At 38.3% G+C, this 15,204-nt stretch overlaps 1 protein-coding gene across 1 annotated transcript; it reads right to left on the bottom strand.

Moving 5' to 3' along the window:
* Nucleotides 1-3,981: 3,981 nt before the first annotated feature.
* Nucleotides 3,982-14,003, bottom strand: LOC5577375. The gene is made up of 3 exons (XM_001656408.2): nt 13,723-14,003; nt 13,543-13,644; nt 3,982-4,885 (listed from the first exon to the last, which is right to left on the bottom strand). The coding sequence occupies exons 1-3, from the start codon at nt 13,861-13,863 to the stop codon at nt 4,580-4,582; spliced, it is 549 nt and encodes a 182-aa protein (XP_001656458.2). The 5' UTR covers nt 13,864-14,003; the 3' UTR covers nt 3,982-4,579.
* Between the last annotated feature and the right edge of the window lie 1,201 nt (nt 14,004-15,204).

Here is a 15,204-nt window from a genome sequence, read left to right on the forward strand (position 1 = left end):
TGTTAAGGTAACTGAAAAACGGTCGATCGATTCTCTATACAAACCCACACATTTTAATCATAGGCTTTTATCTGGCTTAGTGCTTAGGTGTACGGATTTCGGTCCCACACGGTATCTACATTGAAACGTCGAGAGAATTGAGATCTAACCAATGTCATTACACCGCCACGTGCCCGGTCATTATCTAATGTAAAATCACATCTATAGAGATCATAATTTTTAAAAGTAGCTGCGTTACGATATTTAATTGTAAGCAAATTACCATTGGATTATACTGGGCATCCAAGACTTTAATTTCTTGAAAGCGATTGAAGAATCCATTGCAATTCCATTGTACGATTGAGTTTTTACAGGCCATTACTAGCAAGAGAGATATCATAATCAGACGATCTACTACTACCGCTTGAAGAAGATGGGGCAGCTCTCATTCTCTTCACTTCGAGTTCATGTTCATCTAATTCATTCGTATCTTGATAGAGAGGACGGGATGCTTTCGCTACTTGATATTCCATGCCTATTGCACCAACATGATCTGAGCCAGCATGCACTGAACTCGGCAAAGCGAATTGAGAGTCTACTCGTTGTTGTTGAGAAGGAGAGCTAATCGATAAGGCTTTTGGATCGTCCACTGGCATTTGAGAGATCGAGTTCTGTACCTGTACCTGACTGTTCCTGACTATCTCACTAAACGCGTGTGTGATGGTGGGGTACCTAGCTTTGTACAACTGTCGAGCTTCCCTAATGCTAACGTTCTCGGTGATCTTAATACGTGTAATTTCTTGTTCGGCCTCAAACACCTTGCATTTGGTGGACCATGACGCGTGTTCTGAGGAACTACAATTCCTACAGTGTGTTTTTCCTGAGCAATCTTCCTTCAAACAAAATTTGGACGAGTGACCGAAGAATTGACACTTGTAGCATATACATCGGCCGGGGAATGAACAAACGTACACTCAGAACATGGTATCCGACTTTGACACTCTCAGGTACTCCCGAAGACTTGAATGTAAGAATGTAGCTGTTGGTGGTGACCAGCTTACCGTCCCTTTTCCGCTTCATGACTTCGACATTAGATACGTCTTGCTCTTGAAGATCTTCCATAATTTCCTTTTCCATAGTGTACAGGGTGTTCGTAAATTATCCGAACAACAAAATATGGGAAAGATGATCTCACATTTAAAACGATGAAAAATCAATGACCGTGTACCTTCTTTAATACATCCATGTGTTGACACAAAATAGAATTTCAAATAATTTAGAAATAATTGCTTCTTTCTGAGATAGGCAAATTTTAATTTTTGGGAGACGTTATTCCTGAGGGCCGCTAGTCATTTTAGATATGTTTTCTCCCTAAAATCTGAAATAGATTATTCCAAATTTTCTATTACTGTTTGAAGTAATCTACAGTTTCTTGGCTTCAAGTATGGCTGGAGATATAAAATGAATCAGTTCAAATCCTGTGAGTTCTATGGACTTTTTTCTTCCGTCAAAAAGCTCGAAAACCGGCTCTCACTAAGACCTTCCAACACTTTTGTCTTGGTATAACAAATATATGAAATAAGAAATGTGTGAAACTTACTGCTAAAGAAAATAATAGGTCAAATTATTATACCATGCACGAATACTGAAATTATTCCGCTTAATTGCATAGAGCCATGCCTTCAAAGTCTGTACGGATAATTTGCGGACACCCTGTACCTGAGGTCGGCACATTTTACGATTCCTTTCGTCGATCAGTGCAAGGCTCCCGTTTTTGTGGCATCGTTACATCACATGCCCTTGCAATTGCTGTTGTCAGTCCAGTCCTACCGCATCCAAGTTCAGGGCATTGCTGTCGGTGCGAAGTGATTTTGGCGATCATGAATCCCGCGTGTGAGCAGGCAACCACTTTCTGGATAGGAAACCTACCCGTTACTCGTATCGCCACTGAGCCTGTGCTATCCCTCACCCAATTAACTATGTTTTAAAAAGACACCGATACGTTAATGCTTCCAGTAGACGATTTGCCATTTGAAGGAAGCACCACACTAGACAACGGACTAGCATGCAACGCCCAGTGGCACAGTCGAAATATATTCTTGACTAAAAGTTTTCTGGACTGAAGCGGGAATCGAACCCACATTCCTTGACTCGATGCGGCCAAATGCTTGGCAACACTAACCGCACGGCCACGAAGCCCACGGTTTTGCTGTGTTGCTGTGCGGTTTCATAGTGATTCAGGTTGATCTGCGTTACCTCTGTTTGTTACTGTTGGGCTGCGATCGCCTTTTGGTACGCATGGCACTTGAAACTGCTCGTCGAATGGGTGTTTCCTTCCTCCGGTGAGTAGAGCGAGCACCTTGGTCGTTTCTTGCAGTCTTTCCCTAGAAAGAGGTCGCTATCTCCACATTTCTTGCACAGCTCGGTTCTGTCCGGACCTTTTGACTTTTCGAAGGATATCTGCGTGCCTTGTTTGATCGTTTGCCTTAACAAGCATGGCATCCCCTTTTGAGCACTCACGCTGCGGGCGTCACTTCGCTTTCCCCGTCCTTTTTCTTCTCCACCTTTTCTTTCTATTTCTTTTTTATCTTTGGCATTGACGACGGTTTGCCATCCGTTATGGTTCCCGTTCTTTTCCGGCTCGTTGTCCTTGTGTCTCACACTGCTTCGAGCTACTGCTTTACGTCGGTAGATTCTCCGTGGTATGTACCGGCGATCGTAGCACCTTACCGCTTTTCTGGAACACGCTCGCGTCCTCGACTCCTGCTGATGTATTCAAGCAGTTACGTCATGATAGAGTTGACCCGGCCCCTTATGGGGTCCCGAGGAGGAAAAAATAACTCGCAATAACTTATGCATACCATATTTTGGTATCATATCATAATTAGGTATTGTTCATTTGTCAATACCTCATTTTGGTATTACAATGGTCCTGGAAAAATATGTTAAAAACAATTCAAAATACTTCATTTTGGTATTCGAAAGGTATTGGGAACTGCTGGAGATATTGAACTTCTATTGAAAAATTTCACTTTTATATGAAAATCCCTCATGTACTATTTTGTAGAATATACAGAAGCTATTATTTGAGGTATTTTATCTGCAGGGTTCAATCATACCTCATTTTGGTTGTAAGTATTGAAAATTTTCTGGTATGGAATACTTTAGTTTGGTATTCAGTAGTTATTTTCTTATGCTCGGGGTGTCAAGTTCAGAGACAGAGCAGCGCAAGTCAGGAAATGTTCAACTGAGCCTACACTTCCACCAGATAAGGTGGCGGGTTTAGAACGTACTTGGAGGCCTGCCAAGGTTTTAACGGGACGGAGGCAACCGTACTGTTAACCCACCCACCGTTCCAGGGAGCTAGCACGGCTGTCCGCTCTTTAGTGTGGTTCCTATGCATGGTCTTTCATAATCAGGATCTCGCTGGCCTAGATCCTAATGCGCTGGGTGGCGCTCCTGGTGATGGGCCAAAGTACTTTGAAAGCGGTACGGGTCGCTTATACGGAGATGTGCTTGCGGACCTGTGGATGTTTGTAGGAGTTAAACAGAGCCCTGCATTGAACTCCCGACACGTCCTAAGCAACCTCTCCTTGGGCTGACTGTAAACCGGTCAACCGGAACCAGGGCCCGGTCAAGCCAACACAGGAGCACTTCACCTGTATAACTACCAAGCCATAGGAGTCGAGCCAACGTTTCTGGTTGGAAATACACATCCAGTACTCTGGCAAAAGCCCTAAGGTAGATTGTTTAAGAGGTACATGCTGAAATCATGGATTTATCCGAGAAGAAATCATATTTGGGTACAAAACCATGTGGCAAATGATCAAAACCAATATAAATTCCGAAAAGTGAAGAGTTTTTGTGAACTGGTGAAAAATGTCGCGTATCCCACCAGGATATCTGTCATACGTGATACTTATATGTAATAGTTTTGACATCCTGAAGAATTACTTACAACAACTTGCATTTCGGATACTTCAGATTTGGTGCGAAAGTCCATTTTAGAGGAGCATATTTTATTTCCAATATGTATAACTTTTATTATTCATATATTCGTTGTTGTGTATAATAATATTTCATATGCAGCTTAAGACAACGACAACATCAACATCTAGCATTACTATTGAGAAACTACATAAAACTGGATGAAGAGAATATTTCGTCCATCTTCCTTTTGATTTGCGGTACAATACCAATACTCGTGTGGTGCAAACTAATATCACATACTGACTCGATTTTTTTCTTATCACTTTTCCAACGTTTACTTAAAATTCCATTGTACCACTTGGTTTATTGTGCTCAAATGAATGTCATCAGTTATATAGCTTGGAAGACCACAAGAAACAAACTATAGATTCAATGTATGATAGAAAATTGAGTTCTAAGCTATCACAAAAGCACTACATTTCGGTTCGATATATGAGAATGTCTGCCCTTAGCAAAATAATAACGCGCGAATATTGAGCAGACTTTCACAAGTTTTGATAATATCCGATCAAAACAGCCTACATGAAAGAGAGAGATTGTACATAAGCACTTTGCATTGTTAAGAATAGAGATTTGCTCAAGTTGGCATAGTGGAAGCTTGCATTACGATTTACTTTGACATTTTCTTCATCTGATCTGTTTGGTGTTTCATCGAATACGTGGCGTTGTCGGCTTTGTTCAGCAGTGAATCAAGTTTGTCCAACTGGCAGGTCATTTTTTGTCCAAGATCTGTAGCTGCTGACTTCGCAACCGTTACGTCACTTGCATTCTGTACATCTTTCATCGTATCAAGCGTGTCCAATGCTGCGTTTATGGTGTTGGGTTCGGAACCATTCGTGGGATCATTTGTGGAATTACCGTCACTTGGAGTACCGGGTCGAAACTTTAACAGGTTTGTCAAACTTCCACATGCGGTCTGAAAATAATAATAAAATATTAAATAGTCGCTTATTTTTATTCTAGACATCGAAAGTTCAGCTTGAGGTTTATGGTTAAGGGGTCTAAAAGGAGTGCCAGGGCGCCCTCTACAGTATTGTTCCTTTTCTGTGCTACCCGAAGCAATGCAAAAAGCAAAAAGCCCAATCCTGTCTAGTTTGGGTAGTGACAACGGTTAGGATAGCTCAGATTAATCTACTGCAAAAAAACAGCAACGATAAATCTTTGCAGACTCACGCAAAATGGTACAGCCCAAATGGCACTAGTTCAAGAACATTACTTTCTATCTAGGTAACCACATGGACCCAGTTTTTGCTACTTTCAACAAACTTGAAATGCCAAACTCGCGTACCATGCCCCGTAGACTGGCCCAGCTCAGTATGGGAGAAAAATTAAGTTGTATAATTCCACTGGGCACCCCCCAGAACTATTCCTTAGGGTTAGAGGAAGACTTCCTGAAAGTTTCAGCTCATTTGGTCGTTCCATGAGCTGGCGCATTTGAATTGAAATTAATATGCGATTTCCAGCTCAAACATATGGGAAACAGTACATCATCTACTGTTTGATTCAGGGAAATTGTTTATAGCGTTCAATTGAACCCAGAATGTCAATAACACTACTACGAGCAATATTGTAGAAGGTTGTATCATGATTGAAATTGAAAAAGTTGGTGTTTTAATAATCTGAAACAGATCTGCAATACAGCTCTGTATTTCTTCAACATAGCATAATGGTTACCACTAGGCGCATCATAGTCACCTATGACGCTGGGCGAGCTGCTGAGCAAGGTGCATGCATATATGAGACTGTACGGGAGTTCTGATCTAAGCCGAACTTTCAACAACTGAAAGGGTAACGAAAATGAGCTTAAATCCAGATACAACCTTCAGCAATTTTGTTCATAAGGGTATCAACTACTGTATTTGTCATTCTGGGCCTAATTAAACTCGACCAGTTAGTATACAGAACAAAACCGTAATAAAGGGTCAATTTTCAATATATTTGAAACGAGTATCCCATACAAACTTCGAATTGAATGCGCTAGCTGGTGGCGCAACCAATTGAGTTAAAATTTTGAGATTCCTTTTTTCTTACCCTAAGGCATAGGGTAGAAGCACCGGTTTTGGCCATACGCCAGTTGTAGCCATAGGAGATTATACACCGTTTTACATAGTCAATCAGCATGGAAACTTTTGTGTTCAGTAGATCACGTTCACATGATAGAACTACATTCATTTACTCGTCCAAATTGATTGTAAACATAAGAAAAACAATTCGTTTTCCTTATAATTTTAACTCCCTTACACCTAATTTGGCCAGAGCACTCCTAATTTGGCCACTCTCATGAGAAATCAATGCGATTGGCCAATTAAGGAACCGAAGATAAATTTCTGGCCAAAACTGGTTCCGTTGGCCTAAATTGACCAACGGGATTTTGAAAGCGAAAAAATGGTAATAGCACAGTTTTGATATTTTACACACATAATATGGATTGAAAGCTTGCATTTGATATATTTGTAGTAAAAATACGGCTTTCCATTTAATTTTTATTTACATTTTTTCTTAGGCTGGCCAAAACCGGTGCTTTTACCCTATATCTAGGGGATGCCCCGTTGAGTTTTACAACTTTTTTGTTTTACGGCCAGTCTAGCCCCGTGCTCCTTAACAAAGTTATCGTTGCTGGACTCATTTCTGAGTTAACTACCAGAGGTGTATGTAGGGGGCCTGGGGGCAAGAAGGACACCTTAAGATATATAGGTTCAAATCATGGTTGATTAGCACAATTTTTGAAGATTATTCCAGTGTAGGGGCAAGCTCAACTCTTGTTCTAAATTATGTTATCAATAGATTTCAAAAATATAAAAAACACATGATGATTTGAGATTTTTGAAAATGTCCCTTCTTATAAGGTTTTTAAACGAGGCACGGGACAAGAGTGCCACTCGTATGGGACAAGAAGACCACCAGAACAAAATGCCACAAGTTTTGTATATTATTATTTTCCCGCCTAAACAATAAATTCTAGAGTAAGTAAAGATAAAAACTGAGTGATAAAAGTTGACTTATAGTTAAAAAGTAATTTTACGAAATTAATTTAGTTCTCATCTTATTTGACTGTAACAATTATAGTAAACATTTTCAGAAACCATTTTGAATGTCCAAGATGGATTATTGTGATTTTATTTAGTAGGAAACATTGATTTAATGCAATAATAAACAATAAAAATAGAAGTTCATTTGATTTTATATGAGAAAATTGCGGTGTCCCTCTTGCCCCAAAAGACATACTGTTTTTATATATGTAAAACTTAATGGCAAAAGGACTTTTCGAAAAAAAATCCTCACAGCTATATTAAACAATTGAAAATCATCAATACTGTGCGGAAAAATCAATATGTTTTGTATTTATTGGGAGCCAAACCTTGTTTTCCAGTCTTACATTCTTATAATATTTCGCATTTTTCGCGTTAGTGAGTTAAAGACATTTTTCTAATTTTTTTGTATTAAACATTTTAAACTGTAATATTAACACAACCCTCAATTAGAACTCAATTTATTCTTATCCTTAGTTAAACATAAAAAAAATTGATTTGAACTACGTGAAATTAGAGGTGGCACTTCTGCCCCGGGTATCCTTCTTGCCCCATGTCCCCCTACTGTCGCAATCGATGTTCCTGTTAGTGACCTCAATAGGAAATACGCTATTGTTCGGTATATTTACCACATGATGAACCATCCCCAACGGGTGACTTCAAACGAGTTGTCGTACACTGCGTAACAAAAGGCCTTCCGCTAATTGTGGGCAGGGATGCCAATGCTCATCACATCATCTGGAGCAGCTCAGATATAAATTTGAGAGGCTCTAGTCTGACAGAATACTTAAGTTGAACAGATTTTGGATTACCTAATATAGGCAATCGTCCAACCTTCATGTTAGACATAACGCTCTGCTCGAATAGCATCAGTCACGAGTTGATTGGTCATCTCTACATCCCATTTGAACATTCAAATGTAACTGCACAGATATTGCGTTTTAGGAATTCCCGGTCAACAAACTGAGAACTCTATATTGAATTGGTTGCGACCAAATTCCATGTATACTCTCCGTCCATTCAAAATCCAAGTGATGCCGTTGATACTACAATATCCTACATTATGCAAGCTTTTGAGAAAGCATGTTCTCTGCGGTCTGTGAAGACTGCAAGATGTACCCCATGATGGAATTCCGATCTGACTAGACGCAGGAAATAATGTAGAAGGAATTGGAACAGATGCCGTTCAGCTAGATCAGAGTCGTTCAAGTGGGCTCACAAGGCTTACAAGAAGGCTCTTCGTTCAGTTCAACGATCCGGCTGGAAAAACCTTTGTACAAATGTTTCCAGTTTGAGTGAAGTCAGTCGACTAAACAAAATCCTTGCAAAATCTAAGGATTCCCATGTAAACGAAATTCGATTATTTGATTGTGACTTTACTTCTTCTACGAACGAATCTCTCGCAATATTCCTGAAGGAATCTTAGGCGGTATTCCTTAAAGCATTCATGATGGTATTTGTAGAGGAATCCCAGTTAGTATTCGTCAAAAAATCTATCGTGCCACTGCTGGTGGCATTTTTGAAGAAATCCTTGGTCATATTCCTGAAAAACTCCCTGACGGCATACCAGGAAAAATCCCCGACAGTATTCCTTAATGAATCCCTGGTGGTATTTCTGAAGAATTTGTCAGATATTACATCGAGGATTCCGTCAGAAATTCCGGAACTTTTAAAATATCTCCATGGGTTTTTCCTGGAGAAATTCCTTGGGTAATTCCTGGAGGATAATTTCGAAGAATTCCAGATCATTTGGAGTCTTCTTGGAATTCATCCAGAGATTCTTCAAGTAGTTTCTCCAGAGATTTCTCATGAGGTTTTTCTATGGATTCTGCAAAAAGTCCTGCATAGTATTGTTGGATCCTTCAACCTTGTTGCTTGCTCCTGCGGGGGCGGGTGACGAGGGCAGGATCAAACATGTCGCGTGTCGTCCGGGAAGAAGTGCAAAAGTGCCGCGAGTGTAAGTATTGTTGGATCATTCACCTTGTTGCTTGCTCCGGCGGTAGCGGGCGACGAGGGCAGGATTAAATATGTCGCGCGTCTTACGCGTACCATGATGGAATAGTATCGCGAATCGCGTTTGAAGTGTTTGATCCTTTGATCTTGTCGCTTGATCCTGTGGGGTGAGCGACAAACACTTGTTCGGTGTTCAATGCTTTTATCGAGTAATATCGCAAATCCGGTTAGGTGCATTCATTTCAAATTATATATTTATCGTTTACCGAAACGAATCCTTTACCCATACCTTTCCCATTTCCAAACTCCCAGTGTCTACTTGAGGAAATGCAGAGGACTCCTCGGCTTCCATAAAGCAAGTACCACGTCAACAATTCCCTCCTATTCCTAAATTGAACTGCATTCGGACGCAGCCGGTGCCGTTATTGTTTGTTATGATAATGCGAGCACCAGTACTTACACATTGAGGATGCTACTGATCCCGAGTAGTGTCTGATGGTTCCCTGTGTAAGTACAGCTGTTCTTGCAATAACGGAGTAGCATCTGCGGGTGGTCAATCATGCTCATGCTCATGCTCATTCTGCAAAAAGTCCTGCAGATTCGTTAGTAATTCCTCAAGGAATTCTTTAAGGGTTTCCTTAAGGGATTCATCAAGAAATTATTACATATATCCCTTCAGGAATTCATCTAGTAATTCTGAAGGTCTTCCAAGGATTCATTCAGAAACTCCTTATTTGTCCAGGGATTGTTTGCAAAATTCGTCCGGGGATTCCTATAGTTATTTCTCCATTTTTTCAGGATTTTCTTCAAATAACTTCTGTGAAAATTACTTCACTGATTCCTTCAGGAATTTTTTAAGTAATCTGGGTAAAACCTGAATGAATTTCCAGCATGAATCACAAGGGAAAATTAGAAGAAAGATTCGATAAAATTCGAGAACAATCTCCATAACAAGAAATCACTGAAAGGAATAGCGTGTCGGAAGAATCCGTACAAAAAAAAAATCATGAAAAAACTCGAAACAATCGAATACTTAAAGTCCCTGATTTGTTTCAGCCTCAACACTTCTAGGGAAATCTAAGGAAAACAAACTGCCGGTGGAATATCCGTAAAATAGAAATTCTTTACGAATCTTGAAGCAAATCAACGGCATCTCCAATGATGTTTCCGGATGGATTTTCAGACTATTATAATACTATTTTGAAGCACATTAACAATGTCAAATAATTGGGAGAATTTCCGAAAAGATAAAAAGGTTACAAATTAGTGGCAAGGCGAAACACTCAAGAATTTCATGGTGGAATCCATAAGAAAACTACGGAAATCGCCAAAGAAACATATCCTGAATTTCGGTACTCCTTCTAAACTTACCAGTTATTCACAATATTTAACGAGCCTCGACAGCAGGCTCGAGAGAATTTCGCAAGAAAAGGCTGGCATTCCGGTAAACCAAAACTTTTTTTTTCTATTTTCATGCGGATTGGGGAAGCACAACAGAAAAGCGGGAGATTTTTTCGATTATTCCATTCTTCAATCCGTCCTCCCACTTACACATATAGAGGAACTGGGTGTAAAATGCACCTTTGGGATTAATACGCGCCACCCTCGATTTGAACGAACGACGAGTTCTGGGATGCTGTTTTTCACTCGAGAGAATAGAAAACGGAATTAAAATGCTTCTCTTTATATATTTTTAAGTTTCAAGCATTTTTTGATTTTTTAAGCAAGCATTTATCAAAAATTGATTTATTAACTCCAGAAAAAAAATGGATGGGTCTTCTTCTTTCTGGCGTTACGTCCCAACTGGGAGAAAACCTGCTTCTCAGATTATTGTTCTTATGAGCACTTCCACAGTTATTAACTGAGAGCTTTCTTTGCCGATTGACCGCTTTTGCATATGTATATCGTGTGCCAGGTACGAAGATACTCTATGCCCTGGGAATCGAGAAAATTTCCTTAACGAAAAGATCCTCGACCAGAGGGATTCGAACCCACGACCCTCAGCATGGTCATGCTGAATAGCTGCGCGTTTACCACTACGGCTATCTGGGCCCCTAAAATGGATGGGTGTTTCCACTATTTGATAGAAAACATGTTTGTCTATGAGATAATGATTAAAAAGGGTTTTTAATAATGTACTTCATAGCTTAAAACGCTTTTTTTCTTAGAGGGTGCGTTTTACCCCCAGTTACTCTACACATGGCTTCGTAGTTTTAGTTTGTTACCGGATTTGGTGTTTACCGAACGGGGTATTAAGTTTAATCTTGTATTTTCGTAAATCCAGATTAAATCTGGTACTAATCTCTTTGGAGCTTACCTCCATAAATGTGATGAAATGTATATAAGAGGTCAACCACAAATTACGTCACGCTCATAGGGGGGAGCAAATAAAGTTTATTGTGGCAATCCTTAGCAAATTTCTAAAGAATCCATAAAAAATGTGATATATGAGGAAAAGGGTTAAAATAACATATTTTAAGGTTAAAATAACATATTTTAATGTACTTACTTTTAAGTGTTTGTCGCTCAACATGAAAATGCAAAAATGTTCGTTTGGTAAGGAAAGTCCTTAGTTTATAAATAAGAAAATGCTCATAACCAAATCGTACACTTCAGGTTAATTATCAGAAATCCAGGTTTGAAATACTTTCTGTAAGATAATGTTCCTCAAGGCTGCATTTTGGGACCAATATTATACAATATTTTTACATCTGACTTACCTGAGTTATCTCAGCGATGTCAAAAATCTTTGTTTGCGGATGACACAGGCCTCTCCGCCAAAGTACGAAGCCTACGTGTCATCTGTAGTGGATTGCAAAAAGGTTTGGAAGTTTTTTCTTCATACTTGCAAAAATAGAAGATTTCTCTCAATGCTGCCAAAATTCTACTAATAATATTCCCACATAAACCAAATGAGATGAGAGGGATTCCAATAAATTGGTCAAATGTAGTTAAGTATCTAGGGCTCATGCTAGATACAAATTTAACTTTCAAAAATCACATTGAGGGCATTCAAGCCAAATGTAACAAATATGTAAAACTTCTGTTTTCCCTTATTTACAGAAAATAAAAACTTTGTTTTAAGAACAAGCTTTTAATCTTCAAGCAAATTTTCAGGCGAGCCTTGTTGTATGCTCTACCAATATGGACTAGCAGTTGTAATACCAGGAAGAAAGCTCTGCAGAGGATTCAAAATAAAATTTTGAAAATGATTCTGAAGCTTCTTCCCTAGTATAGTACTAGTGAGTTACATAGAATTTACAATCTTGAAACATTGGAACAAATCTCGCGTTGAGTATCATACAGGCGTACCTGCAGTGATCGATTTCTCTTCGTCGATTTTCGCTTTGCATTATTACACGAAATTCAATCGGTTTCTGAAACATTTTACGATGCAGTACGATAAAGGATGATGACTACTCTTTATTGAGTCAAAAATAGCAGTCGAAATCAGTCGCCCAGCCAAGTAATTACGCTAAAGAGAAAATCGATGAAGAGAAATCGATAACTACAGTTTCGCCCTTATGATACTGAACGCGAGAAATGTCAAATAAAATAATTAATGATTTCAGGCAAAAGTCGTTAAAATTTTTCTATTGCCACGTTCATAACGCATTATATTTCGGTTAAGTTAGGTTAAGAAAATTGAAAGCGTTTTTTTATCTCTTATAAGCAGGTGAAATCAACTCACCTGTAAAAAAAATGAACTGCTAGGTACAATAAATGAAACCTAATATGCTTTTAACCAAATGTTAATAAAAGCCTAATTTTGTTTTACCAATTTAGGATAATAGTGTTGTCTAACACAGAACACCTAGATATAAGAAATTGATGTAATGCTTACAAGGGAAGGTCACGATGGTGTTACACGGGGGTTTCAACCGGACTATTTTTGTTAGATTCTACATATCGAAATATGAAAAACCCCAAAGCCTTTCGGGTGATGGGCCAGTGGTGTAGCCAGGAGGGGCTCTGAAAGGGGCAATTTTGTACGTATATTATATTGTTAAGTTCATTGGAAATTTGACAAAAAATTTTTTTTTAATATATATTGTGATGGTAGAGAACAGAATTTACATCAATGTATGTTTAAAATGTATTTTCCATGCCACAGGCGCAATCGGGATAGGTTTAGTATTGGTATACTATACTAATGAAACCAAATTTGTTTTGGTATTAACATTCCATGTTAGTTGCGCCAATGGCAGGGAAAATACATTTTTAACATACATTAATGTCAATTCTGTTCTCTACCATCACAATAGATACTAAAAAAATCTTTTTGTCAAATTTTCAATTAGTAATATACATACAAAATTGCCCCTTTCAAAGCCCCTCCTGGCTACACCACTGGCCCATCACCCGAAAGGCTTTGGGGTTTTTCATATTTCGACATGTAGAATCTAACAAAAATAGTCCGGTTGAAAACCCCGTGTAACACCATCGTGACCTTCCCTTGTTAGAATGATACTAGGTAATAAAAAAAATAATAATGATATTAAAAAAGGAGTGCTCATAACAAGACCATTGGTATATTAGCATATTTCTGAAAAAATGAATATGGAAAATTAATATTTAATATTGTTATTACCTTAAATTTGTTTATACGCTGCTGAGTGATTGAGAGTATATTGTTAAGCTCGTCCATTTTACCGGCAGCTCCTTGCATTTGTTCATCTTGCAAATCCACTTCCTGAAAGAAATATTTCCATTTACAGATATATGATATTCAAAGCCTAGACAAGAATTCATGTATGAACTAAATAGGTACCTTCATTTGTTCGGTCAGTTGTTCCTCCTGCTCGGTTTCCTTCTGGAGTCTCATCTTCTCTTCGAATTCCTCACGGTTCGGTTTATCAATTCCCAACAGCTCCGCCCGCATGCATTCATATTCATACGTACCCTCTGCCATTTTTAGCTGGAATTGCTATTCTTATTATAATTATACCGACGATAGGAAGTTTAAACTTCGATGGACAATTCTAAAGGAAAAAGCACTGACACAAGGTACACGCATTCTTCACGCAACCGGGATTGTCATCATTATTGATTTTTCTGAGAAATCGATGTGTCACTCGAATGTTTCTGTATCCCAGTATCCTTAATTCTGGAGCATGCGCACCGTACCGAGATACGCATTTGATTAGTCAGTTAAAGTTATACATTATCCTTACTGTATTGCAATGATTTCTTGAATGTAACTTCTAGTGGACTATACTTCTTGTTAATCCTATATCGATCATAATGGCATAACTGTCCCATATGAAAAAATAGGCATTGAGAAAATAACGCGCTAAGTTTGATGTTTGTATCGTCATACAAATATTCATAATTTTCTTGTACATTTACGCAAGCCGTTTTCATTTATCACCACCGCATAGGGGGGCTGGGGGCAAGAAGGACACCTTAAGATATATAGGTTCAAATCATGGTTGATTAGCACAATTTTTGAAGATTATTCAAGTGTAGGGGCAAGCTCAGCTCTTGTTCTAAATGATGTTATCGATAGATTTCAAAAATATAAGAAACACATGATGATTTGAGATTTTTGAAAATGTCCCTTCTTATGAGGTTTTTAAACGAGGCACGGGACAAGAGTGCCACTCGTATGGGGCAAGAAGACCACCAGAGCAAAATGCCACCAATTTTGTATAATATTATTTCCCCGCCTAAAAGATAAATTGTAGAGTAAGTAAAGATAAAAACTGAGGGATAAAAGTTGACTTATAGTTAATAAGTAATTTTACGAAATTAATTTAGTTTTCATCTTATTTGACTGTAACAATAATAGTAACAATTTTCAGAAATTATTTTGAATGTCCAAATTGGTTTATTTTGATTTTATTTAGTAGGAAACATTGATTGAAAGCAATATTAAACAAGAAAAATAAAAGTTCATTTGATTTTATATGAGAAAATTGCGGTGTCCCTCTTGCCCCATACGACATACTGTTGTTATATATGTAAAATTTAATGTCAAAAGGACTTTTTCGAAAAAAAATCCTCACAGCTATATTAAACAATTGAAAATCATCAATACTGTGCGGAAAAATCAATATGGTTTGTATTTATTTTGAGTCAAACCTTGTTTTCCAGCCTTAAATTCTTATAATATTTCGCATATTTTGCGTTGGTGAGTTAAGACATTTTTCTAATTTTTTGTGCTAAACATTTTTAACTGTCATATTTACACAACCCTCAATTAGTACTCAATTTATACTTATCCTGCGGTAAACATAAAAAAATTGATTTG

This window comes from Aedes aegypti, chromosome 3 (genome assembly GCF_002204515.2).
Source record: "Aedes aegypti strain LVP_AGWG chromosome 3, AaegL5.0 Primary Assembly, whole genome shotgun sequence".
In the NCBI taxonomy this organism is placed as follows: Eukaryota; Metazoa; Arthropoda; class Insecta; order Diptera; family Culicidae; genus Aedes; species Aedes aegypti.